The 27,126-nt window shown below is 50.2% G+C and overlaps 1 protein-coding gene across 3 annotated transcripts in view; it reads right to left on the bottom strand.

Moving 5' to 3' along the window:
• Window positions 1-3,875: 3,875 nt before the first annotated feature.
• The window catches only part of C10H10orf71 (chromosome 10 C10orf71 homolog), a 55,229-nt gene continuing 31,978 nt past the window's right edge, over window positions 3,876-27,126 (bottom strand). For all 3 annotated transcript variants that reach the window (XM_075988759.1, XM_075988757.1, XM_075988758.1), the window contains 3 exons: window positions 13,327-13,429; window positions 12,757-12,879; window positions 3,876-9,483 (listed from right to left, as the gene is read on the bottom strand). In XM_075988759.1, coding sequence (XP_075844874.1) covers window positions 5,083-9,339 — 4,257 coding nt within the window. In that variant the 5' untranslated portion in view covers window positions 9,340-9,483; window positions 12,757-12,879; window positions 13,327-13,429 and the 3' untranslated portion in view covers window positions 3,876-5,082. The remainder of the gene's footprint in view (window positions 9,484-12,756; window positions 12,880-13,326; window positions 13,430-27,126) is intronic.

Genomic DNA, 27,126 nt, shown 5'->3' with positions numbered 1-27,126 from the left:
AAGAGGAGAGAGAGGTGGGAGAGTTGGTCCCAACAGTCCCCTCAAGGACACACCACACAATGACCTCTCGCTCCAACTAGGTCTCATATCCTAAGACCGAGCAGCCTTTCACTTTCACTTTGGGAAACTTTCTGACCAAAACCACAACACCACTTCACACTCTCCCTGATGGAGCACAAGGGTTCCAAGAGGGTCCCCCCTCTTTCCGCTGTTGTCTTGGTGGCAGCTAAGACAGTGGGGCTGACCTGTATTTCCTTCTGGTTTTGACTTGCATTCCCTGATGATTAGTGATGATGAGCGCTGGTCAAAAGGAAAATATCCATCTTCTACTAAAGCAGCGTGCTGGACAGTGCCAATATGGTAACTGTGGGCAAGATGGAAGGAGTGGAGGTCCCCTGAGATCATATCGCAGTGTTCATGTGTGCAGTGGTTCCTTCCTAGCAAAACTACCAGATGTGTATAAGTGAGAACAACCATGGCTTTTGCTTGAGTAGCCTTAACTGGTGTTGGGACTCTGACCATTGGGTAACTCTGGAATGCCCTCCTGACACTCAGTTTTAGTCATGGAGGAACAGAGAGCCGGTAAAAGCACAGAGATCCAGACCAAAGTCACTCAGAAAACTCTGGGGTTTAGAGATGAGAAAGAAGGGATTTGGTTTAAAGTCTCCAAATCCAGGGGATTTGAACAGAGCCACGAACATGAAGGCAGAGAGGCGGACGGGCAGGAGTCAGCAAGGCCTTCAGAGACAGTCTTCTAAGGGGGATAGAAAGGCTGTAACACAAAGGAGGGATGAATATGAGAGAGGGGAGTCAGGGCTCAGACCCAAGAGGACCAACGTCAGAAAAACAAGGACAGTGTTGGCAGTGACACCTGAGCTGAGAAAGAGGACGAGACGGTTACTACGATTCCATCTTCTGTCTTAACAAAGGAGCAGCAGTGCTTGGTGTTTCTTGTCCCCCACAGATTCATGGGCTTGAAGTTTGGTCCTCACAGTGGGATTGACATACGGGGACCTTTAGGAAGTAGACATAATAGAGGACAGTTAGGTCACCAGAGCAGCATGCCCACCAAGGGCTTTAATGCTGGTCTTGCCCAGGGCTTGCTGGCTTGGTCCTGAAGGGCTGGTATAGAAGAGTGGATGTAGACCGTTGTTCTCTGTGACAAGTTAATTCTTACTGTCGACTTATGATGCTTAAATCACCATGGAAATACATCTCTGAATGTGTCTCTGAGAGGTTTAACTGAAGACCTAACCCGAATGCAAGTGACACGTGTGTCCTGGACTGGATGAAAAGGAAAAATGAGAGTTGGGCACCAGCTCGCATCTCTCTTTACTTCCTGATCGCAGATGTGACAGGATCACCGGCCTGGTGCTCTTGCCAGCATGCTTTCCCTGACACGATGAACTGTCCCTTCCAACTGTGAGACAGAACTCAACGCTCCTTTTTAAGCTGCTTTCGCCAGATGCTTTGTCACAGCTGCAAGGGAAATATGCCTCTTCTGAGTACAGTCAGTTTCCAGTTCCTCTCCTGGTTCTCCACCAGGCTGTCAGTCAGGGATTCTCATTGGGATATTGTCTGGATCTCCTAGATGTCTGAAACCTGAACCAAACAAAAACTCTTTCCTTCATATGGCACGCAGACTCAGGCTTTTTTTACGTCCTCATGAAGTTGGACTAGTACACATCCCTGCTTGGAAGAGAGGTCACTGGAATCCTTTCTTCTTCCAGCATTGACTTGTGTTGGTTAGAATGCTGGGAACGGAAGATCTCCTCCTTAACCACAGTTCAAGATACCTGGAAGAAGGAAGGGAGGGCCCTCTACTCAGAGGGGTCTGTAACTGTGACAGAGGAAGCCAAGCTGGAGTGGACTGGTGACAAACTCTGGTGGGATGGCCCAGAGCCGTCTGCTCGGCTTGGCTTTATACCTGCATATTGGGGAAGACCTTCATGACAGCTGTGCTCAATTTCATGCTACAGTCTGGGCTGAGATCTCTTTTATATGTAAATGATCCCCCATTATTTGCATAAGGCCACAATGTTAGACTTCAGCTCATTACACAAAGGACTTGGGTTATGAAAAGCCCTTGTGATGTCCCAATCCATCCTTGTCCTAGAAAAGAGATGATTGGCTACTGTTATCCATCCCAGACATAAGGAACCAATGATCCCAGCTGCTCATGTTAGGTGGCGGCAGCTCAGGTGTTAGAGCTGATGTTCTCCCACAGAGTGTAAACCAGACTCACGGCCACTCTCTCACCAGGTAGGAGGCAGGTCAGCAGCCCTCTCTGGGAACCTGACAGAGGGTTCAGCAGGGGTAGCAGGCCTCTCGCAACTCACTGTGCAGAGAAGCCATCGTCACCTAGGCAAAGGATGATCAGACTGGAATTCTAGGTCCAAGTTGGCTCCCTGGTGAGGTAGTGCTGGCAGGTATGGGGACTTGCATATTCTGAAGCACCAAGTAGGTGATAAGGATGTTCACCTACAGAAGATAGGTGGCCCTTAGCACAAACCCTCCCTAGTGACGGCGGGACTGTGTTGTAGTGAAGCGAGGCCACTGAGGTACCTTTTAGGGAACTGAGATCAGGCTCAGTGGGGGAGAACACACTATACCATGTAAGTTCTTGGCTGGTCTATCTAAGCTAAACAGCCCCAGGATTTTCAGTGGTACCCTTGAGAGGTGTTCTTTATTTAGGTCCCCTCTTAGGGGACACTCATAGCGGCTCCAGCTCACAGAAGAGGGCCATCTTCTAAACAGGAATTGTAGGTAACATCCACAGTCTCCACAAGCTACACCTGTTCATATTCTCGCTCCTTCCTCGTTAGATATAGTGGCAGAAGGAGGGATATTTTTGGGCAACCAAGTGGGTGAAATATCAGTTCAAAAGCTGAAGGATGTATCAACAAGTCCATCCCACGAGGCTACAATTTCAGCTCTTGCTCTGATTAGAAATAATAATGAATAATTAGCTAAGTTAATGTACTTTGGTATGGTATGACAAATCTCTTAGTATTTGATCAATGTCATCTTTGCTAAACAAATGGTAGGGGAGGCCTTCAGTCTTAATGGGCCAATGCGACACCTTGGGCGTCTTGACTTGGCTCAGATGCCATCTGCCCAAGGAAGCCCCCTTTCCTTCTGCGGTGACTTAGGTGCTCCTCAGAGCTACCTCTAAATTAGTGAACATACGGGATGGTAATTGTCTTCCTTGCCTGTTATGCTGGAACTCCAAGTGTGCAGAGACCAGATCTTATCATGGTAATTTTAGTGTCCAACTGAAGTGTCTATCATAGGGTAAAGCTTTGTAGAAAGGAAGGAGGGACAGAAGAAGAAAGGAAGGAAGAGAGGCAGGAGGAAAGGGAGGGATAGAGGAAGGAAAAGAGCAGGAAGAAAAGAGACAAATAGCAACTACCACCACCACAAAGTAGAGACAAGTAAGTGAGCTTTGTCATTCTTGACAGGGAGGGACTGAAGGAGATCACAAATCAGTGAGTTGGTCTCCCTGGGTGGGAGCTACCTTTGCTCTCTGAGCTATCCTCAGAAGTTAGGACCACTGAAGCTTTAATGTGAACGAGGATTCGTTTGTGGGGGCCCGGAGCCTTGACATCCCTGCTCCCCAGTGTGAGTAAATGCCACCCTTTGCCTGAGCCCTGTTTCTCGACTACAACCCAGGAGAGGTGACCTTGACCTCCAAACATCCTCCCAATGAGCTTTCGGCTTCTGTTTATAGCCCTGCCAATATTGCCTCAAGACTGCTCTTCCCAAACAAACAGCCTCAGGTAGTTCTCCTTGTGGGATCACAGTTTCTCTAACTATGGTAACATTGAGTCTTGGAACATAATTTTGGTTAGGTACTTCTTTTCTAGGGGCCTTGAGACTTTCAAGATGAGATTTATTTTTTTCGTATTTTAGATGAGGAGGTAGTGGAGAGGACCCTGGAGGTGATTTGGTAGCATCACCCAAACAGAACCTCCGTCTTGTCTCTTGTCAGTGACTGGGAGGAGCCATGTTTGTTGGGACAAGTGACTTGAACACCTGACCAGTCATCATCTGCCTGACTAGTGTAGTCAGATCAAATGGCACGGGTGGGGTAGAGGTCTGTGGGGGTTTTGTCATCGTGAGATCCAGGTGTGGTTTCACTTGCTAGGAAAAATAATTAGATGCAAAATCCTGAAATCAAATTCTGACTCAGAATATCGCCCAAACCCTGTCTTTAGACGTGGTAAGCTGTGCCCACACTGCCCACCCTCCGTGTGGCAATGGCACCGCTGTGCACAGAAGCAGCAAACCTCCACTGAGAAGGTACAGTGTCTGTCACAGGAGGAAGTTCTTGGCAGCTCTGGGGGGAGAGGCTGCAGGATTTATGACCCTTCACCTCCTAGCTGAGAACCCACACAGAAGAAAGACAAGAAGCCCAGGGACAGGACCACACTGGCAAACCTGTTTCTCATTTTCAGTAGTATCCTTTGCTTTATCAGAAGATCCTTCCGAGACCAAGTTCCTGCCATGAGGAAAACCCCTGTGCAAGTGATCGCTTCTGCAAGATTGCAGTGAGTCTGTCCTTAGCCAGTGCCACCAGAGGGGACCTAAGACTGCTGCTCTGTGTTACGATGACCCCAGGTTGAGTGTGGTGGAGTCCACCTGGTGGAGTGCTTCCCACCCAATGTGGAGCTCAGCATTTCTGGGAGTCTTGCTTAGGAAGCCCACACCTGAGAAGGAGAATGTGGAGGTGCCCCGAACCTAGTAACTCTCAGGATGGCTGATGTCCCATGCCATATCCACCCCACTATGGGATCAGAGAAGAGTAGGGGGGATGGCTAGGGGAAGAGGGGAATGAATCTCGGCCATAGGGAGCCCACAGGGATCGCCACTTCTTTTTGGACTATAGGGATCTCAAATGGCTAAGTATGAGTTGAAGTTGTGTGTGTGTGTGTGTGTGTGTGTGTGTGTGTGTAGACAGAGATAGGTAGGTAGGTAGGTAGGTAGGTAGGTAGGTAGGTAGATAGAGGCATTGTTGGAGAGGTCCTGTGACTGTAAGCTTTTCTGGTTTGGGGGGAGTTGGGAGGCAATCTGCTGTAATTCTCAAGAAACACCCTCTGTGGCAAAGTCCTCTAGGTCATCGGTGGAGATGATGCTAAGGTTTGGAGCTTCTGCACCCTCTTCCTCTGGACCATGGGGAGGATCACGGGGCCTCTGGGCAGAGGCATGCTGGGTGAACTCACCCAGATGTTCAGTGGGAGGAGGCTGCAGCCTAGCGCCCTGAGAGCTCTGGGGTCTGTGGCCTGAACCCTGTCTGAGAAAGGTGGGAGCCGCTAGCTGAGAGGAGCAGCGCAGAGGCATCAAGGAGGTTACCGGCACTGGCTGGAAGCCTGGGTACAGTAGGTAGGGAGCAGCCAGGGCATCCTGCAGAGGTGGCTCTGAGGAGGCCTCCTCTGAGGATGGGACGGAGACCTTGACATACTTGCCAGTCTCGGGGTCATAGAAAGTCTTGATTTTCACTTGGAGAGGCACATCGAAGACAAAGTATTGTCCCGACTGAGGATCCTGGAGCACCTTCTGGGTGGCGGGGTAAGGGGGCAGGGGCATGAGGGGCTGGGTCCCCCAAGGCCGCCTTCCCGCCGGCTCCCAGCCGCAGGACACGGAGTGACGATGCGTGGGTGGGGGCAGGGAGCGGACTGCAGGGAACCTGGGTTGAGGACCTTTTCCCGGAGACAACGGCCTCCTCTCTGTCCCCTGCGCATCCTCTGTGAAGGACTTGCCCTCCCAGGCCTCGATGTGTTTTTCTGGCGCTTGATCGCTCTTCCTCCTCTTGCTTGCCAGCTTCTTCGCCCGCCTTAGGGCCTTCTCCGTCTTGGGCGGGACTGCAGGAGGCTTGCCCGCTGCCCTCTCCGGCAGAGCAGGGGGCTCGGGTTTCTCAGCAGCATCTGCCATCAAGGCGCTTCTCGGAGAGAGGGTCCTGAGATCTGCCAACCGCTCGAGTTGGGGATCAGAGCCTTCAGCATCCCATGTGAGGCCGTGTGTCATGTCCTCCCTCCGGGTAAGCCTAGCCGGGCCAGGGGTGGTCCAGGGGCTGGGGCCCTGAAACTCTTGGCGCAGCCACTGTTCCCCAGCAGCCTGGGAAGCTTCTTCCCAAACACTGCTGGCCACAGGAGAACACGTGCTGCTCTCGCCTAGAGAGCTGGGGTTGGGAGAAGTCTCTACCTCACTGGGGACCAGCCTCCTTCCTGAAGGTCCTGCTCTGGGCGCAGACAGAAAGTGGCTTTGGAAACCTTGTTCTTCCCAGCAGGTGTCAAGTGGCAGGGACAGGGGCGGGTCTTCTAAGCTATCTGTGGGTAAAGCAATGGTGGGGATGTGCTGTGGAGCAGCTAGCTTCCCTGAGTCTGCAGGTCTGCCCTTACCATGTGCTGGCGCTTCTCTTGTTGTATCTGGGGGTGGTGGCTTTATCTTGCTTTCCTCTTCCACCAGTGTTAGAAAAGAAAAACTTCCCTTCCTGGCATGCTGAGAAGCTTCAGCCTGGGCTGCAGGTTGCGCTGGATCCTCTTCCAGGCTCTCACACACCGCACACGGTGGGCCCTGCATGTTACTGGATTGGGCCGTGTTACACATTTCCTGACTTTCTGAGGCACAGAGGCCGCCAGCATCCTCGCCCCACCGTTGCCTTGGTAATTCATTCTCTTTGTGTCCACCACTAAGTGAGTCTTCTGAGGACACTGTCCTCAGGAGAGGCAGGATGATAGGTTTTATCACTGGGGTTGCTCTGAGTGTGTTGTCTTTAATTGGGAACAGTCTGTGCTTGTTGGTAGAAGCTGGCAAGGGAGTTGAGTCCTTGGCATGTGGCAGAGCCGTCTCCTTATCAGCCCCCGCCCAAGAACCTCTGAAACTGACCTCCTCCACTGATTCCTTCCGGGGTGTCCCTCTCCACCAACCTTGCGCTTTTCTCTGCATTTCTTCCTGTCTGTGCGCTTCCACGCCTCTCTGTCCATTACTTACGGCACATTGCTGTGGCTCATTTTTCTCCACCACGGTCTCCTTCTCGTCCTTTTCATTGACACCTGCACTCCCATGATTCTTTCTGTCGTCCCAGGGGCCTTCCGTGAAGCACATCTTCTGCTGGTCATCAAAAGAAGCAAAGGATTGATCCGAAGAGCTGGTGCTGAATTTAACCTTGGTTTGGAGGCCCGGAGTAAAATCAGATTGGCAGTCGCTGTAAAAAACATCCTCCTCCTCAGGAGACAGGGGCCCTGGGGAGTACTTCCGGTTCAAGGGTAGGTTCCGGAGCCCCGTTTCTTGCTCAGGCTCTGTCTCTTGGGAGATGGACCTTGAGAGCCCATTCTCCAGCTGCTGGGGCTTCATTTTCTCTGTAGCCTGCCCTGCTTCAGACTCACTGCTATAGAGTTTCAAGGAGAGGTGTTTCCGGGGAAGGTGTCCCCTGGAGTCTGGGTGCCAGCTTTGCTCAGAGGGACCCTGCTCTGATGTCCCATCAGCATCTCCCTTCTCACTACCGTTCCCCTCTGTCACCTCCCCATTGGCGCAGAAATGGGTTCTGGAACCAGCTGAAGGTAAGCCAATGCCCAGGTGGCTGTCGGCAAAGGACTCAGAGGAGTTAACAGCAGGATCCTTCTGGGTACTGCTGTGCAAAATGCTAGCTGGCATCTCCTCCAAAAGCTCTGCAGGAGGGTTCTCTTCCTGATCATTGGGAAGGATGACCCCATTGCTCAAAGGCTCTTGTTCACTATCAAGCTTACCTCTGGTTTTCTCATCAAAGCTTTTTAAGAGAGGCAAGGGACTGTATGTACTCTTGACACGCTTCCTAACGTCCTTGAGGTTGAAGAGCAGGCTGGGCGCTTTGGATTTGTAGCTATCCCGAAACTGAGACTCACTGGGCTCCTTCTCCTGGTACCCATTTAGCTGTTCTGGAGGGGATGGGTTGATCTCTGCTGGTTGGGTGTCTGAGGATTCCAGGACATGCTTGGTGGGTATAATTGGGGTGAGGAGCTGACTGATGTTAAAAGGGGGGCTGTAATGGTCATTGGGATCCTCTGGCATGTCCAGAACACCATTTTCGGGAAGTTGACCCTGAGGGTTGAGCTTTGAATACAGAGGTGGTAGGCTTTTCCTATTGGACTGTTTCTTGTCTTCCAAAGCATCATGTGGACCATCTGTTCCTCCTTTGCCAATCTTTGGTTTCCTCCATGGGGCCTGGCTCCGCTTCATCTGAGGGTCAATCTGTGAAGCCTTTCCCTCTACAGAGAATGCCTGGGATCCTGGATCCCTGGCCCCCCAGGCTCCAGATGTGGACTGAGGCCCTGATGCTGATCCAGTCTCTTCCTGAGTGCAGTTGGCCCGGGCTTGGCAAGGGGAGGCTTTGGACTCAGGAGGGTGGGGCTCCTTTAACAAGGGCATGTCCTCATAATGTTTGGGAGCTTTGCTTTCTGGGATTGTTTCCGCAGTATCCTTTCTCTCCGGGAGCTTTGGTTGGTGGCTATTCCATGACTCAAAAGCACTGTTTTCACTGTGCAGAAAAGTCCCCCTGGGAACCCACTCCTTGCCTCTTCCTGGCTCAGCTTTGGCTGGCTTGAGAGGTGGAGAGGGGAACTTTGGCTCACATGAGTCAGCCACATGGTCAGGTGTCCGGAGGAGGCTGTCTGAGCTGTGGCAGGCTGCTTCTGGGTTCTTGGGAGATTCTTGCTCTCCAGGTATCCTGCTAGACTGGTGGCTGCTCTGATGGGTGCTGGAGACTTCAGCAGGTACCCTCCTCACAGTCAAAAAGGCAGAATCGAAGCAGAAGTTGACACCACCTTCTGGGGGAGGCGCAAACTTGGGGGGATTTTTGAGAGCTGGAGGTTTGCTGGGAGGAGGTCGGCTGTCACAAGGTTGATTCTCTGTCCTGTCAAAAGACCTAATTAATGATGAGACCTTGGAGATGGGCTTGCTGCTGCTCCTCAGGCCAGAAATGGGCACCTCCAGTCTCCTCTGGGCTGGTGTGGTCGGGGGACTGTTTTTGGGGTACTTTTCCTCCCCTTGAACATATTTCGGTTGCTGTTGGAAGGTGGCTGCCCAGCCAGAATGCTCTGTGCCTTGAGAAGGAAGCTGGCTCCAAATCCCACTTTTTCTGTTGCTGTGGCTCACCGTTTCTTGGTGAAAAGTCCCAAACCCCTGGCTGGTGACATCTGGGGACAGAGCCAGGTCAGAGTCGTGGAAGGAAGTGTCCTCTGAGATGCACAAACTCCGGAACGCCCGGTCTGTGAGGTTGCTCACCTCCCTGTCTGCATCGTCCAGCACGCTGCCAATACTGGAGGTGTCACTGAACCCATCTGTGCACTTCCTGTTTCCCTGCATAGTCTGTTGGCTTGAGGAGGATGGTCTCCGCCAGCTGTTCGGTGTCTTTTGGTGAAATTCTGGATGGAGTTAAGAGAAACCTGCCCGTCACAAGGTAGAGCTTTGAGTTGACCAGATGCAGGAGCAAAGTGAGGATTTTTTTTTCTGTAAAAGAAGCACAGGGTATGGTTAGGCTACCCGGCTTAATCCATCCTTACACACGGTACATGCCAGTCTTAGGTGGATAAAAGTCTCTGTGGTCGATTTCATGTGTCAACTTGGCTAACCAGCTCTACTATTACTGATGACTAGTCTGGAGGTTGCCATGGCAGTATTTCTTTGATGTGAGCAGCTTTAAAACCAATAGAGTTTGGGCAAAGCAGATTGCCTTGTGTAATGTCAAGTGAATGCTACCCAATCAGTTCGAGGTCTTAAGAGAAAGTTGATTGAGGTGACAGACAGCAGATGCTAAATTGGCTGAGCTGACTCCATTAAACTAAAAGGCTTCTGTCAACAAAATAAAAAGGCAACTGCATATCTCAGAGGATTAACATCTAAAATACATAAGAAATGTCTATAACTGAATAACAAAACCCAAAAAAACCTCAAAACATCAAACCTAAAAAATAAAACCAAAGAACTCAATTTAAAAATTGGGAAAGCAAACCAGGCATGGTGGCACACACCTCTAATCCCAGGATTTGGGAGGCAGAGGCAGGCAGAACTCTGTGAGTTCAAGGCCAACCTGGTCTACATAGTGAGTTCCAGGACAACCTGGGCTATGTAGAGAGACTCTGTCTTATAAAAATATAGAATAAGTAGATAAAAGGAAAGTAATTACATAGGTGTTTCTCCAACACCTATGGTGACCAGGTCTAGGAACTAACTGTCTGGGAACTACAAATTAGAACCATAGTGAGAAACCGTGTTTGTTAGGTTAACTAGTACAGAGTCAACCAACAGGAACAAAAGGGGGCACGTGGGGAGATGGCTCAGCAGATGAACGTACATGTTGACAAGGCCGAGGACCTGAGCTTGGTTTCCAGGTCCCACATGGTGAAAGGTCAGAACCAACTCTCGCTCGATATCCTCTGACCTCCATCCTCAAACCATGGCCTGAGCGTACCTATACACACAGTGCATACTATAGATGAAATGTAAAAAAATGGGACGGGGGAAAGAAGGCCGTGCACACTGGTGTTGAAAGTGTAAATTAGGTGTGGAGAGAGGGCCTGTGGGTTAAGAGTATAGGTTGTACTGACAGGATAGACAACTGCCTGCAACACCAGTTTTAGGGATCTGATGCCCTTTCTGACCTCTGCAGGCACCAGGCATCGACATGATGCACATATATACATGCAGGCAGAACACTCATCCACACAAATGCATACATTATGATAAAAATTCTTCAGTTCAGCCATGTGCATGTAACCAGCGCAATGCACAGGCAACGCACCAGGTCCCGCATAGACAGCGCTCTCTCACGCTCTTAGCAACACTACCGTCTACAGCCTAAACATGGAAGCAGCCTAGATCTGCATGGACAGACGGATGAAAGGGAAATGTTTATGCTTGAAAACAAAGGAAGTCTGTTGTTAGGGACAACATGGATGATTCTAGAGGACATTGTGCTAAGTGTAATAGATCAGTCACAGAAGACTGAGCGGATGTGACACCATTTCTGTGGGGAATCCTTGAAACAGAGGATAGAATGGTGGGCACCAGGAGCTGGGCTCAAGAAGGGTAATCAGGAGGGTGATGTCAAATAAATGAAAGTTTTGATTTTAAATCAGTTCTATGTATGTATGTATGTATGCACGTATGTGTAAGCATGTAGGTGCCGCCGAGAATGTGTGGAGACTAGAGGACAAACATGCAGGAGTCTGTTCTCTCCTTGTGTCACATGGGATCAAACTCAGGTTGCCAGTCGGTTACCTACTGAACCATCTTGTCAGCCCCCAAAGTTTTGAATGTTTTTAAAAAGGCGCCTAAGACCCAGAGCTGTCCTGTGGGGCAGGAGTGCCTGTAGTTGACAACGCTGCGCTTCCAAGTGTGCTGGGGGGAGCCCTTAGGTTGTATGTCTATCATTTGGAATTTTACTGCTTCTCTTCTGGAGAGCCCGATGAACCAGACACCAGAAGTTCAGGTGGGGCATGCATGTTTGCCGTGTCCTTCTCTGACCTTCTACTGGCATGTCCCTTTTCAGTCTCCATTTCCTTGGTTCGTGTCCACCTGTTCTACGGTGTGCACCTGGAGCTTAGGAGCACAGGCAGTCTGTTCAGCAGTTGCCACTCATCTCAGAATCCTGCCCAGAGATACTCCTCCCTCTTGCCTCATTCCTGCAGGAGTCCTGAAGGCACCACTGCCCTCTGGACCTCTGGCTACTTCCCGGGCTCCAAAAGCATCTCTTCCCTCCGCTGTCAGGACACTGACGTCTGTTCTTTCTGAGTGATCCCACATTCCCTGGCTCTCCCGCCTCTGCCTTTTTATCAGTAATACCACGGATCACATTCTCTTCTCTAAAAACTGTGGTGAGATATATAGAATATAGTTTGCCATTTTAGTTGGGTGGTGGTGGCAAATGCCTTTAATTCCACACTCGGGAGGCAGAGACAGGCACCTCTCTGTGAGTTCGAGCTCAGCCTGGTGTACAGAGCTAGTTCTAGGGGAGCCAAGACTACACAGAGAAACCCTGTCTCAGAAAACGAACAAACAAACAAAAATAAAGTTTGCCATCTCAACCGTTTCTAGCACATTCCTGCTGTGCAACCCTCTCACCCTCTTCTCTAGCATGGGTTGAGCTTCACAGTGACACTCTGTCCATGAAATACTGGCTCTGCTCGCCTCTCTCCTAGGTCCCACATCCTCTATTTTACCTTGGTTTTCTGATTTGTTTGTTTGAGAGGAGACTGTTGTGTAAGTTTACAGCTGGGGATCCTCCCACCAGTCACGCTGGGATTGCAGGAATACACCGGTATATTTGGCCAAGAGTGCTTTACTTTTTGTGGTGCTTGGAGTTCAAAGGCAGAGTTTTAATAACAGGAGGTCAGTGCTCTGCCACCCACCCCCAGTTCTACTTTGTAATCACACTGTGCTTTGTGCTTTTGTTTCTGGATATTTTATTTAACATAATGCCCCTGAGGTTGATGTTACAGTCAAGCTGAGCTCATAGAGGGACAAGCAGCTATTGCAGTTTGTCCTGCAGCTGCGCAGGGAGTTCTCTGCAGGAAAATGCCCAAGATGCTCTCTGTGAAGTTCAGCCTCCACATCAAGTGCCTTATTTTGTTTTTGAGGTGGGCTCTCATGTAGCCCAGGATGACTTTGAACCTGCTGCCTCTATCCACCGAGTACTGGGATGACAGGCACGCACCACCACAGCTGGCATGAGTTCCCTGTCCACCCTGAACCGTTTCTGTGTTTGTGTTCAGGTAACCCTACCTGATCTTGGGCTCAGCGTGGTTCCAAACAGACGGGGGAGACGCTCACTGATGGTCAGAAAATAGCCACATGACTTCTGCCCACCAGCTTCATGCAGATACCTTCTTCAATTCTATACGATACCTGGAGTCAAATGGAATAGTCACAGCAGTAGCTTCAGTCCAACCCTCCCCAGTGGTACTTCCGGCTCATTCGTCAACTACAGAAAGTATTTCCCAGTGCTGGCTTTCGGGTTGGTTCCACTGGGCTCTGATTTGGATCAGGATGTCCCCCGGAAACCCTCATATGAAAGGCTTAGTCCTCGAGGAGCCCGGAACTGCTGGGAGAGGTTAGAAACTCTAAGGGGGGGGGGGGCTCTGTCCTCTTCCATACTTCTTACCGGCTGCCATGAGGTGAGCGTCCACCTTCACCGCTCATTTCTCCATGACCCACTCCTCTCTATGGGGCTAAACCCATGGGGCTCACTGTGTTTGTACACTCAAGTGAGCCAGACCAGACCTGCCCCTTTGTATGGCAGTCATCTCAGGTGCTTGCTACAGCAAACAATGGAAAGCGGGCTCACATACCTACCTGTTATGGCAGTGGAGGCTGCAGGTGCCTGCCCTGCTGGCTTCTAGGACCTGTGTTTTTCAAACATTTTTTCATTCTGCGACCTGGCATCATCACTGCCCATCTAGAATGAAGAAGAAGATAGGTTTTCATGAAACAAGTTTCAGAGTCTTCAAAAGAAAAACCATCTCCAAAGGGCAATAGTACCGTTTGTAAGGCAGATGGCCGACGAACTCCTTAAAATTCATACATCTGTGCGTTGAAATTCAAAGAAAGACACTTTTGGTAATAAACCAACACAAAATTTATATTCTTCCTAACATTCATGAATTTGTCGGTGGTCCGTGGAATCTCCAGGTACCCCTGATAGCCAGGGTGAGGGATTCCTAACAGGAGTGAACCAGGGATGGACTTTTTCTTTCCTAGTGAAATCTGAGCAAGGAGCCCTTTCCTAACTAAATCAGTACCTGAGTTTTTGCGGTAAAGGGACATGGAACCGCCACTCTTCAAGTCCACTCGTCAGACAGCTGTGGCGTTCGATTTATTGTTGGCAGGAGGTGGGAGTATCTATCTTGACAGCTAAAAGAACCCCAAAGCTGCCCAGGAGGTTTCCAGAGCGCTCAGGATGAAGGTAAACTAATTAAAATAAAGCCACTATGCAAATCTTAAAGGCAGGCCCAAGGGGCTTCCTCCAGACCCTCTCCAGATTGTAGCTCCTGGATATTAATCTAGCCTAAGCTAGTTTATTAATAATATTAATAATCATAATAACTCAAATTTGGGGAGCATATTTCTTTAGAGAATCAGGAAGAAGCTTTGTGTCTACTGCCATACGGCGAGGCCCATCCCGACTCCCTAGCTGGCTTTGATGGGTCTCCTTCCTGTTCCCACAGCATGCTGCCATTGCTTTTCCCAGAGTACACTGCACTGTGACAGATCAGATATCAGGACCCATATGTTCTACAAATTGATGATTGATTCTTTCTCTTACAAACTCCAAGGTTCCTTGAACCTGGGAAGAGGGTCTTATGTGTCTGCATGCTGACCATGTCTGCCCTGATGTGGCAACACTTCCGACGGAGACTCTTTATCATGATTCGTACCCCATCCAAGCAAACCACGGCACACACAGCCGGGGGAGCAAAGTGAGAGAGAATTTGGTGACAAAAGGCCCGACTTCAGGCCTCAGAGCCATCTTATGGTTTTGATCAACTAGTTTGCACCATCAAATAAAATGCATCCCACCTCCAGCGGCTCTCCTGAAACACGGCAAGGATTGGCATTAAAGGAAGAGGAAATGGCTGAGAGCCCGGGGTTAGCTTGTCTCCTGGAGAAAGATTTTATGAATTACCAAGTGGCCTCGCAGGAGAGACTTGGAGCTAAAGTCAGGGAAGGCAGGAGACACACCTGGCCACACTGTTCGGCCATGCATATCTCTTGCTTTCTGTTGACATCCTACCTCCATGTCAGGACCTCCCTAAGATGGACTTGGGGAAGTTTCTGGATTTCTTTGTCACTCTTCCCAGTGTGTCACATTGAATAAAATTCCCTTTTCTGCCTTTTCACTGTTGATCAGGCTCTTTTGATCGGCTTATTAACGAGCAAGGATTTGTTCAGGTGGCTGAACTCGGCTTGGTGGGACACAGGTGTGACCCTTGACATTTGGTAACCATGACTTTGCTCACACCTAAGCATCAGCATACCAAGGCTGTGTCTAGGTCTAGCTAAGTGACCCCAGCCGAAGCTTCCAGCCACCAGACAGCCAGCTCCATGCTTGTGTCTCCTTCCCTCTAAACTCATGCTTCATAAAGCACCCGGTTGATGTCTGTGGCCACTGCTGTCTCTGGGGATCCCACTAACCTCAGAAACCCAGAACACAGGCAACTTCCTTTTCTCCTTCTTCCTGAGTCCTCCATCCTCTCCATTTCTTAGCCCCGAGATTTATTTGTGTGTGTGTGTGTGTGTGCACATGTGTCTGTGTATTGTATGTGTACATGTGTGTATGTTTGTGTGTTGTGTGTATGTGTGTCTGTGTGTTATATATATGTCTATGGTGTGTGTCTGTTGTATATATGTGCATTTGTGTCTGTGCGTTGTGTGTGTCTGCATGTTATGTGTGTATTGTATGTGTGCATGTTTGTGTGGTGTGTCTGTGTGTTATATGTATGTCTGTGGTATGTGTGTGCATGTGTCTGCATGTTGTGTGTGTTTGTGTGTTATATGTATATATGTGTGTGTGTATGTTGGTGTGTTGTGTGTGTCCTTGTGTGTTATGTGTATGTCTGTGGTGTGTGGTGTGGGTATGTGGATTTAAGTGTGTGAGTGCAGGAGTGTGCCTGCCACAGAGCTCATGTGGCGATCAGAGGACAACCTCAGGAGTCAGTTTACTCTCTACTTTGTTCCAAGGGTCTCTTGTTTGCTGCTTGAGCTGTGTGCACCAGACTTGCCAGTCTAGGAACTCCTGCGGATGATCACATCTCTACTTCCCCTGCAGTAATGTAGGCACACTGGAACCACACCTCGTTTTACATGGCTCCTGGGGATGTGAATGCAGATCCTCCTCAGCCACTGTACGAGCTCCTCAACCCCTGAGATTCCTTTTAAAGATCTCCTTCCCCCATTTGCCTCTCTCTATCTCCATGTTCATACCTGGACCCAGGTGCTATCATGGCTCTTGTGGGTGACTGCAGGGGACAATAGATATTCCTATACTCCACCCAGCTTCTAGGAATCAAATCCTCAGTGTCTTTCACGTTTCCGAGAATTCTAACGTTGAACCATCTGCCCCTACCCCACCATCATTCCTCCGCTTCTTCAATACGCCGTCTGATGCCCTACTCTGAAACCTTTGCTTTCTGTACCTCGAATTATTTCTCTCTTCTGGTCCCTGCTACATGGTTAACTTACACACATGCTTCAGAGCCCAGGATCACGTGTCCTTCTAACAAGGCAGCTTCTCCAGGCCATGCCATGTCTGAGTTACGCCCTTCCCTAGGCTCTATGTGTGTTAGCAGTCTCCCAAAGGCAGCCGTCTGGTCTCGTGATTTGTTAATGTGCCTGTGTCTGTCCTGTTAGTCTGTGCGCATCACCACTCCTGCCTCTGACTTCCTCCGCAACTGTCTTTCTCGCATCACCCAGTGCATGCGACCTGGTAAGCAAATGAACAGGTCTCCCACTCCCACCGTGACTCTGCTTCCACTGCCAACTGACTTGGGTGGGTTTCTTTCGGTGACTCATCATCTGAGAATTGCAGAATTCCCACGAGTTCCAAATGAGAGGATTTTAAATCCAAGTGGGTTTTTGTTTGTTTTTATTTCAAGCCCCCAAAATGTACAAACCTTGATCAAAGATGGAAGGTTAACTGTATTATTCTTAGAGGTATTATTCACAGGCTGCTTGCGTTCCAGGACCCCATTTGCAACGTATAGGTCAGGACTGAGTCAGAAGAAATCCCTGATCTTACCAACTCTTCACTTCTCTCTGCTCCCAGTGCTATAAGCTGGGGGTAGTTTTGATGTCCTTGGAGTGACCAGTGTCTGGCCACTCCCTCTGAATACATTTGACAGTCACACTGCTGATGATCACCCAGTGACACCAGTATGATGCTGGGTATCATAACACACAGCAGGACATCTGCCCGGCTTGGCACAGCCAACCCTGAACAATTCCAGAGCACACTGGGGAAAATCTCCCCAGGTAGATAATGCCACACTGCTGACACACTCCTGGTCAATGTGGGGACAGGTGAGTCATGTACCAAGCCTACAGGGGGAGAAGCATATGCAAGGGTGTATTTTGTCTTTTTCTCAAACGGAATGGGAGGGTGCACACTGAAGCAGCCTTCTCTGGAGCTGAGCCCCAAGGTCCTCTCTGCAGGCGTGGCGCACCTTAAGTGTGGGATGCTCTTCACGGTGTCTCAAGGTGAGTTGTCACTTTATCCTTAAGATGGCCTTGCTGCCTCCTGCCAGACCCCTTGCACACTCTGGGAGAACAAATGTGACTCCCCTCCTAAGTGCCTAGGCCTGCCCTGGCCTGCCACCCACTGGCTGAGGGACCTACAGACACATGTCCTAGATGGGTTCATCTGAGTGGTAGTCCCTCTGCAGAGAATGTCTCTCTTTGTCCCTGGCCACACGGCTTACCTGGTCCCCATCGGACCTAATCCTTGTAGGCGCTATTCTTTTTTGTTATTCCGAATTTTCTGTGTGAACCTGCCCCTCCAGCCACATTTTGAGAACTTTGGAGTGAGTCCAGTTTGCCTGCATGCCCTCTACCCTGGGTCCAGTGTCTGCTTGCCTTGTGTGAAAGCTGTCAGTTGCTGTGGTGGGGGACATTTCTGGGGCCACAAGGACGTGATGACAAGGGCACTGGAGTGTGTGGTACACAGGTAGGGGCAGGCCGAGAGCTCAGAGGCGTCATGCTCTCCGTATCTCCCTCAGAGATCAGGCTGGCTGCTGACTACGGGCCAAGAGCGCCACACAACGCCACCTCTGTGGCAAACCCTGACCTTTCTGCATCCAGCTGGGGAGCACAAGAGATGGCCCAGACTTGCGGGTGTCAACCTTTAGTTCCGGAAGCTCTACATATAGCTAGCCACTCTTTCACCACCACCCCTGGCCCCAGCAATAAGGAGCACAGCTGTTTCATCAATCAGAGCCCTGATGGGTGATTCTGGGGTGGGGTCCCAGATTGGGCATTCATCACTGACACGCATTATCCTTATCACTTCTAAGATAAGACAACAGAGCCTCTGAGAGGCGACACAGACATTCCGTGTCTTCCAGTTGGTGAGTGATAGAATTAGGCTGGGCAACCAGGCCATGTGACCCTGAGATCCACACACAGCAGTGGGGAGTAGGGGGTGCATAGCAGAAGGCTGACATGCCTACGCTGACAGAATGAACAAATTTAAAGTATGGCATGACTGGTGAAATGAGAATTTCAGACACTAGTAAACACCTTCTAAAGTGTAAGTATGTGTACATGGGGAATAATTATACCAAAATTACCATGAAGTTGGAATCCCACTGCCCTCTTGGTTTTTCAGTCTGGCAAGGGGTCTTCCAGTTCTTAGCACCCAAAGTAGATGACAATCAGAGGAAGCCAGTGTGGCATCAGCCCTAAAATGACAGAGAGACCTCACAGCTACTCCTGCACATCACCCCGTGGTTCTTGGCTCTCTTCGGCACCCATTATCTTATTTGAGTCTTAGGACTGTTTTGAGGAGGCTTACTAGACCTTGTCATCACGGTAGAGGTGCAGAAAGAAGGCTCGGAGGGTACAGAATACTGCTAAGTATCAGACAGCTCGTAAAGGAGAGGAAGAATTCAGGCTGGGATTCAGATCCAGTTAGCACTGCTCTCCTCTGTGTCTTCTATAGCATGGAACTCAGAACATGGGGCTCAGGCTCCGGTGGATGCATGCTGGGAGGTTTCCTTGCTATTCCGGCTCCTGGGAGAGATAGGACTCAGGGAAGAACTGAAGGCATGGGTGGAGAAAAGGGATGGAGTGGGGTGTTCATTTCCTTTTCCTGCCCATCTCAGCCTTTTTTTTTTCTCATGGAAGCCACAGGAATAGAAGTTCTGATAGGGCTGGGGACATGGGTCCCTCTGTTTGGAGAAAGCTCAGTGCTCTGGGACCTTGGTATTGGACTCTGTTTAGGGCCGGGGCCGTCTCCATTGGCCCAGGGCCAACGTGGTGCTGCTGTCTTCTGCTCCCTGGCTTGCTGCTCGCCACAGGAGGCCTCTGGGGTTTGTCCCACCACCAGTCTGACCACTTGCCTGTGGTGTGGTTTTCAAGCCCGCTGTCTTAGGGAGGATCGCCTTAATTGAATGGCGTTTTCCGTTCTGAGTAAGGGAAGCAGGAAAAGAGGAGAGATGGCAGGTTGACTTTATCATACCCAGAAGGCCCTAGGAAATTGGAATTGATGCCTCTTGCTGGGCTTTGGGGTGGCGTTTGGAGGTATCAGCTCGCACACACCACAAGGAGCCATTTAGAGCACTGAAATGACATTTCCCTCGTCTGTACCCAGGCCCAAAGCCTCGTTCCAGCCATAAATGAATATGCAACCTCCACCAGCCTCTCCCAGCCCCTTACTCTGGGCCACAACTCGCTGCTCAGCCTTTGGCGAGGCTCTTGGGTTATGCACAACACCTGACAGCCCTGCTCCTTAGAGGCCTTTGTTTATGTTCTACACGCTTGGAGAGGACTGTCTTTGTTGACTTGGCTGAAGAACCACATGGGTGCTTTAAACACCACCACTGACTCTCTGACATCTGGGAAGTTCAGGTTTAAGGTGCTGGAAGACATGTTGTCTGGTAAGGCTTCATTTCTGGCTTTTGAATACACACACAGGGATGCTGATGGCATTGGAAAGGTCTCTCCGGTCTCCTCTTTTAAGGACACTCATAAGTACTCATAAGTACTCTACTCTCCTAACTAAATTATCTCTCACAGGCCTGCCTCTGAACATTAGTCCATAGGGAATTGAAATTCCAACATGCAAATTTTGGGGTACACAAACATCCAGTCTATAGCAGAGAAAAATGAAATGGCCAAAATGGATTCTTTAGGTTAGCTCCTTCAGGGGAGGGGAGAAGATGGGGACAAGCGGGGTGTTCACAAGACCTAGGGCATCCCTGTATGCACCTATCTTTACCGAATCACTGACAGGACTTGGTAGGGTGGATTTCCTCTCCATCTTACACTGGGGAGACGGAGGCTTCCAGGGTTCTTGTGTGTCCCTGCTCAAGGCTCCTGGGTTCTGGAGTGGAATAGCACCTTGTCTCTAGCCTTAGGGGTCCTCCTCTCTGGAGCCACGGTGATTCTCCTCCACCAGCAGCCTAATGTCACGATGGCTGTGTCCTTGTCATCCCTTTCAGATTCTGAAAACCAGAGATTTAGGCTCTGCAGAGAAAAGCCGTGAGTGGAGCCTCAAGTTTTTTTTTTCTTTCATGCGTCAGTCCCATTAGTGCTGGGTTAGTACTTACTATGCTCTTCCTAACTGGTGCTGGAGGTAAAGCCTGAGAAGGGCTGATCTGAGATCAGAGTCCTCTCACTGTGGGATAGAGAATTTTGGGAGGGTGGCTGTGTACTCTGGATGTCATTAGACTGGTCTCTGTCTCTTGCTTTCTGATGTTATCACTTATGTGTGTAACAGCAGACCTTTGATTAGTAGAAGAATTGTTGTATATCCGCATCCGCATTTGCCAGTTTGGTTCCCTGGATCTGATATTTGTTAGATGTGCTGTTTTTTTTTTTTTTTTTTTTTTGTCAACTGGATACATGGTAGCGTCATCTGGGAGGAGGAAACCTCAGTTGAGAAAAAGCTTCCATCAGACTGGCTTGGATAATGATTTATGCAGGACGGTGCCATTCTAGTCAGGTGGTCTTGAGTTACATAAGAAAGTAGGCTGAGCAAGCCAGTGAGCAACATTCCTCTGTGCTTCAGCTCCTGCCTCCAGGCTCCTGCCTTGAGTCCTTGCCCTGACTTCCCCACTGACAGGCTGTGGCCCGCGAGTTGTATGGTGAAACAGCCCCTTTCCTCTCCAAGTTGCTTTTAATCATGGTATTAATCACAACAATGGAAGTCAAACTAACTAAACTATTCAAGGCCTGGGCTGATTCGAGTAAACCTCAAGCTGGGAGATTGGTAATGAAAGTCAAGAGCTCTCAAGCTGACCCCAGCATTCTGGTGAAGTACGCCGCTGCTTGCCGCTGCTTTCCCCAGCCCTGGAAGTCAGTGTTTGTACCAGGTCCCAACAGTAGCACTGGCTTAGCTGAAGTGTGACTCTTTCACTAACCACATTGCCCACGAAGGGGGTCTCTCAGCCCTACAGCAGCTAAGCACCCAACACACTGCTAGGATTTCAGATGGAGACAGCAGTTGCCCAAAACTTAACAGACACTAGGTACTGACTTTAAGTGTGTGGTCTCTCCTGCTGCCTGAGGCCTGTTGTTGATGGAGATAGCCTGAGGCAGAGGCATTTTCTTCATGCAGCTCAGCCTGCCAGGAGTTCTTTCAGTCTGGGTTACCAGGCTACAATGTCTAGATGGGCCAGTTTTCCAGAAACTTCTGATCATTGCCTAGACCCAGGGCTGAGTCTCTAGGAATCTAACCGGGAGTTGAGAACCCTGATTCTGGGCATCACAGACCCAAGGGAGGATACAGTCTCAAGAGAAATGAGAGGTAAGGGGAAAGAAGGGAGCACTAAGATTGAGGGGTTTCCAGCAGCCTGTCCCCTTCCAGCTTCTGCCCCGGATCCCTGATGACCATGGCAGGCCGAACCGTGTTTATTGACTGGCTCTCTAGGGCATAGGCACTGGCTCATTTCCTGATGCAAGCCTGATGTCCCCAAGGCCGAGTTGGGACCAGGTGTGCACAGCAGGCTTTGCAAGGTGCAGGGGACTCTGGAATCCTTCTGAATTCCAGTAGGCTCCAGCTGTGTTTGCCGTTGGAGTGAAAAGTCTCACTTGCGGACGCCTGCCCTCCAGTCAGCAGCTGCACTCTTACGCTGCTCTTGCCCACCTCAGGCAGGGCGGCTCTAGATGCCACTCCTCTGGGTGCCTGGTAGACTTGGCCAGAGCAGAGTTTTGTATTCTTCCTGCACTGGCCTTGCCACTGTGTTGGCAGATGCAGGTGCCAAGCCTTAGGGGCCTCCATTCCCTTCAGACTCCAAGGTCTCTCTTTACAGAAGCAGCAATGCTAGTACCAGAGGTGGGAGCAGCAGCGCTCTGGGCCTTCTGTGACCCCCTTCCTTGTGCTTTTGTCAGAAATGGGGAGAGTGGTGATCAACCAGTGTTTTCCAAAGAGGACCTGATCACCTTGCCCCTCACCCAAACTTCAGGGCCATGCCCGACGCCAGGGAAGCCACCAGAGGAGGACCACACAGCTTCTAAGACACACCAAGGTCCACTGGTACAGGCTCTCACCAAGATGCCATGTTATGGAAGCCTGGTGTTATGTAAGTCTGCATATCAATGTAACTATGATTAAGAAATGACAAGCCTCAAGCAGTGGTTCTCAACCTGTGGGTCACAGCCCCTCAGAGCAGTAGTTCTCAACCTGTGGGTCGCAGCCCCTCTGGGGTTAAATGACCCTTTTACAGGGGTCTCCTAAGACTATCAGGAAACACAGATATTTACATGACGATTCACAAAAGCAGCAAAATTACAGTTATGAAGCAGAGACGAAATAATTTTATGGTTGGGGTTACCACAACAAGAGGAACTGTACTAAAGAGTTGCAGCATTAGGAAGGTTGAGAATCACTATCTTAGAACCAGGAGCTTCCTCTCTGAGGTGTGGGCTTAATGCTGGGTACACTGTGGAGGCACTCCTAGAGGGGCTGCTTGACTTGGCCACCGCAGACACTGCAGTTCCCTGGGGGTGGTATGTGGCCCTTTCCACATTTGTCGATGCTCCCTTTCCAACTTCTTCATGGGCGTCCTGCCCCGGACTCACAGAATTCAGGAACTGACACTGGAAAGCAGCGGCAGAGGCGGATCTCGGCCATAGGAAGGACTAGCTGCCTGGCTCTACGACAGTGTCATGCTGGACATAGCTCCTAACTGTCACTGTAAAACAGTTCACACCAACTCTGTTTATAGTGATTTTCATGAGTGGGGACTGGAACCCCGAGTTCCCAGCCACGTAACGGGCAAGGTCAGACACGTTTCACTGGGAAGGAGCAGGCTTCCCCTGTTGGTAGTCTATGGACAGGCTTGCATGCTCACTGTCTCCACAGCGCCTGTGCTAGCATAGGGACAAGGCTCTTACTTGTCAATGGAATGAGTGGATGAATGGGGAACATTCCCATTGACTGTGCACCTGGCATAAGATTAGCACTGTATGGCCCAATATCATCAATATTTATTGTCATTTAATACAACAACAGGACTTCCTCTTATTTATGGATAGGGAATGTGGAGTCTAGAGAGGCTTAGCATCTGGCCGTGTGGGGTTTGGACCTGGTACTGTCGAGGGGGAGGCTGCTGCCATGTGCACATTGCATGTGGACATCTCCAGCAGCTTCTGGGATGCCCACTTGGCCCAAGCACCATGACTCAGTGCCGTGCTGTCCCTCGTAACTCTGTGCTCTGGTTTCGCACTTGAGTTTCCTAAGAGCTGATATTGGACCTCTGGCTACAGGATGTCCTTCTGCTCCCTTCACCCACTCACCAGACTCTAAAAAGACCCTGAAACCCTGTAGTATACTATAAAGTCAGCGACACTACTTCTCTGGATTACCGTTTCAGTAGACAACATATTTTACACAAACTGCTACTCCTCTGATCCTTATTTGGTACTGGCTTGCTGGCAACCCCAGCATTATGGCACTCATGGGACCCACTTCTGACTCTACAGAGGTTGTACAGAGGGGGTCCCACACCACAGAACCTTGCTCACCCAGATAGATGCCTTTTCCCAGTGGTCATGTGTTGATGCAAACGGTGATGGTCCCTTAGCAGAGGCATGTGGCTATATTGGGAATAGGTCACCACCCAGCAATCATCCTCTCTCCAGCCCCCAGAAGACAGCCAGACAAGGTGAGGTGGAACCCCTGAAAGAATCTAGGTCAGATAGAGCATCTGGCTTAGGCAGTACCTCTTCAGGGAAACAAAGGGGGAGCCAGAGAGCCTTTCACACCCTCTTGGAGGACAATTGCTTCACCCAAAAAATGGGTGATGCAGCAGAGACGCACAGGAGAGAAAGGGCAGTCATCACTGATCACCCATACCCCAGGATGCTCACTGGGTGACGCAGCAGAGATACACAGGAGAGAGCGGCCATCATCGATCACCCATACCCCGGGATGCTCACTGGGTGACACAGGAGAGAGCAGCCATTACCAATCACCCATACCCCAGGATGCTCACTGAGCACAGCACTTCAAGGCCATTTGTCCTTGAATTTGATTTAACTCCTGATCCTCACCACACACTTTGAATATATGATCTTGTTCGGAGTTCCAATTAGAAGGTTAGGTAGATTTGGTGTCAAAATTTTTCATATGTAGAAACTGAGACTCAGAGAAGTTCAAGGACTACCTTAAGGTCAGGAACAGGAAGTAGAGGTCAAGAGTCAGACTCAAAGCTCTTCTGTGCTTCCACCTCTTAGCCGTGTGAGAGCTTGAGGAGTTACCTGGCCGCTCTACCTCACCCCTCTGAGCATCTGCCCGATCAACTGCAGCAATTGTCAGCTCCCTGGGAGGTTGTGGAGAGAACAAGGGGGGAAACTACAGGATCATGGGGAAACCTGGGGGAAACTGCAGGACTACGGGGAGACCTGGGGGAAACTGCAGGACCACGGGGAGACCTGATGGGAAATGCAGGACCACGGGGAGACCTAGGGGAAACTGCAAGACCTCGGGAAGACCTGGAGGAAATTGTAGGATCATGGGGAGACCTGTGGGAAACTGCAGGACCACGGGAAGACCTGGAGAAAATTGTAGGATCATGGGGAGACCTGGAGGAAGCTGCAGGACCACGGGAAGACCTGGAGGAAATTGTAGGATCATGGGGAGACCTGGAGGAAGCTGCAGGACCTCGGGAAGACCTGGAGGAAATTGTAGGATCATGGGGAGACCTGGAGGAAGCTGCAGGACCCCGGGAAGACCTGGAGGAAATTGTAGGATCATGGGGAGACCTGGAGGAAGCTGCAGGACCACGGGAAGACCTGGAGGAAATTGTAGGATCATGGGGAGACCTGGAGGAAGCTGCAGGACCACGGGAAGACCTGGAGGAAATTGTAGGATCATGGGGAGACCTGGGGGAAACTGCAGGACCACGGGAAGACCTGGGGGAAACTCTATGTGAGGATTCAGTTCTTGGGCAGGCCTGGTGTCTTCAGCTCAGACTTTGCAGCTGCCAGTACTGTGTTGTTTATAAGCCATTTGTGTATTTTTTAGAGGCTAACCTGAGTGGACTATGGCCGGGACCGTGGGGTCTTGGAGCACAGTGCCAGGAAGAAATTCCCTCTTCAGTGGTAGAAATCACACTCTCCAACGGAATGCCAAGTGTGTCAGAGGAGCTCACACCCATAAAACACACAGTAGGTGCTCACTCAGTGTCACTCCCAACACTTCTAATCCCCACACAGGGCCAGAATAATCCAATAGGAAGAACATGGATGGACTCCAGATGCCCTTGGACTTGGATCCTGGCTGAACTAGCTGTGTGTGGCCCTCAACCAATGACAAAACAAACAAACAAAGAACCCCTTCTCTGTGCCTTAGTTTCTTCAGACATGATGCATGGCACATGCCTGCCTCTTGTGGTCACTGTGAAAATGAAGTAGTTGTTGTGTCTGTGAAGCCCAGATGGCATGGTCTTCACTATCAGGTAACTTGGTTAATCCAGGCTTACTCTCCTCCATTAGAGTCACTGGGAGGGCTGTGCTTTTCCCCAAATACAGGGAGACAGAATGGTTGAGAGCTCCGCCACTGAGCTGGGGCCAACCAGGGCTCCCAAGGCTTCCCTGGTCTTGAGGACCTCCTCCATCGGTTTTCCCTGGTCTGATTGGGTCATTGCTTCAATAGCTGTACAGTCTTGGCCAAGTTATTTAACCTCTCTAAGCCTCAATGTCTGCATCTCTGAAGGAGATCCTAGGACTCATCATGCTGGGTGACCTCAACCATAAATCTGTTGGGAACATGTAGCTAGCCACCGCATGAAGGCTGTTCGGTGGGAGCTGAGGACAGGGTGTGGCCCTGTGTCTTTGAATTCTGGAGCACTTGGGCCCTCAGTCCTGTGAGAGTCAGACAAGGCCAGACTGGGGACAGGCGTTAGCTGTCGGTGCTGTAATAACACTAGCAGGAGCGAAGCCGTTCTAGAGAGAAAGGCGCCTCTGCCCTTTCTTTGGCAATCAGGATGGTGAAACAAAGGTCTCTAGGGAGTTGAAATTTCCCCAGAAAGCTCATGCGAGTCAAAGGGAAGGACTAAAGCCTGGCGCCAGCCAAAGGAGAATCTGGTCTCTCATGGAGATTTATGACCACATAGACTGCCTATCGCTGGTCAATGATTTTAATTCTTCTCTTTAAACTTAGGAGTTTCTTTCTTTCTTTTTTTTTTTTTATTTGGTTTTTGGTTTTTAAAGACAGGGTTTCTCTGTAGCTTTGGAGCCTGTCCTGGAACTAGCTCTTGTAGACCAGGCTGGTCTCGAATTTATGGAGATCAGCTGCCTCTGCCTCCCGAGTTCTGGGATTAAAGCCACCACCGTCCAGCTAACTTAGGAGTTTCTTGCTCCACTAACTGAGCTAGCTGGTCATGCACATAATGTTTACACTTAAACTTTATATTAGCATCCCCCAAGACAGCTTTGGGGATCTCTGGGACTCTGTGTTGCTCTTTCCAATGTGGTCACGTGGACTGAATCTCTTCACAGCACGTCTCTCTAGTTTGCATATTGAGGACAGGTGGCCAGGCCTAGCTTGGTAGAGCTGCCAAGACCCAGATTTTGACCCCTAAAACACAATGCTGCATGTTGCCTTGGTCGTCTCAGATCCAGTCAAGGGTCTGCTCCAATGTCACCTGCTCCTCAAAGGTGGGGCTCAGCAGCACCAGGTGTGGAAACAGTCACCACAGGGAGAGGCTGGGGGAAGATCTGAGCTGCTTCAGAGACCCTGCTCCTAGATGCATCAGCTGAGTGCCTGCACCCCCTCTTTCCTTTGGGCAAAGGCTTTAAGACGGGAAATGGCTGAAGTGATATCTGTCTCCCCCAGCCAGCCAGTTTCTGAAGAAGGGGCCCTCTCAAAGAAGAAAAGGACCGTGTGAGGCTGACAAGAGCCTGGGAATCCAGTTGGAGCTTAGTGTGAGAACTGTG

The sequence above is a fragment of the Microtus pennsylvanicus genome, chromosome 10, assembly GCF_037038515.1.
Source record: "Microtus pennsylvanicus isolate mMicPen1 chromosome 10, mMicPen1.hap1, whole genome shotgun sequence".
Taxonomy (NCBI): domain Eukaryota; kingdom Metazoa; phylum Chordata; class Mammalia; order Rodentia; family Cricetidae; genus Microtus; species Microtus pennsylvanicus.
The sequence above is the reverse complement of the archived record's forward strand: the minus strand, read 5'-3'. Positions and strand labels throughout refer to the sequence as shown.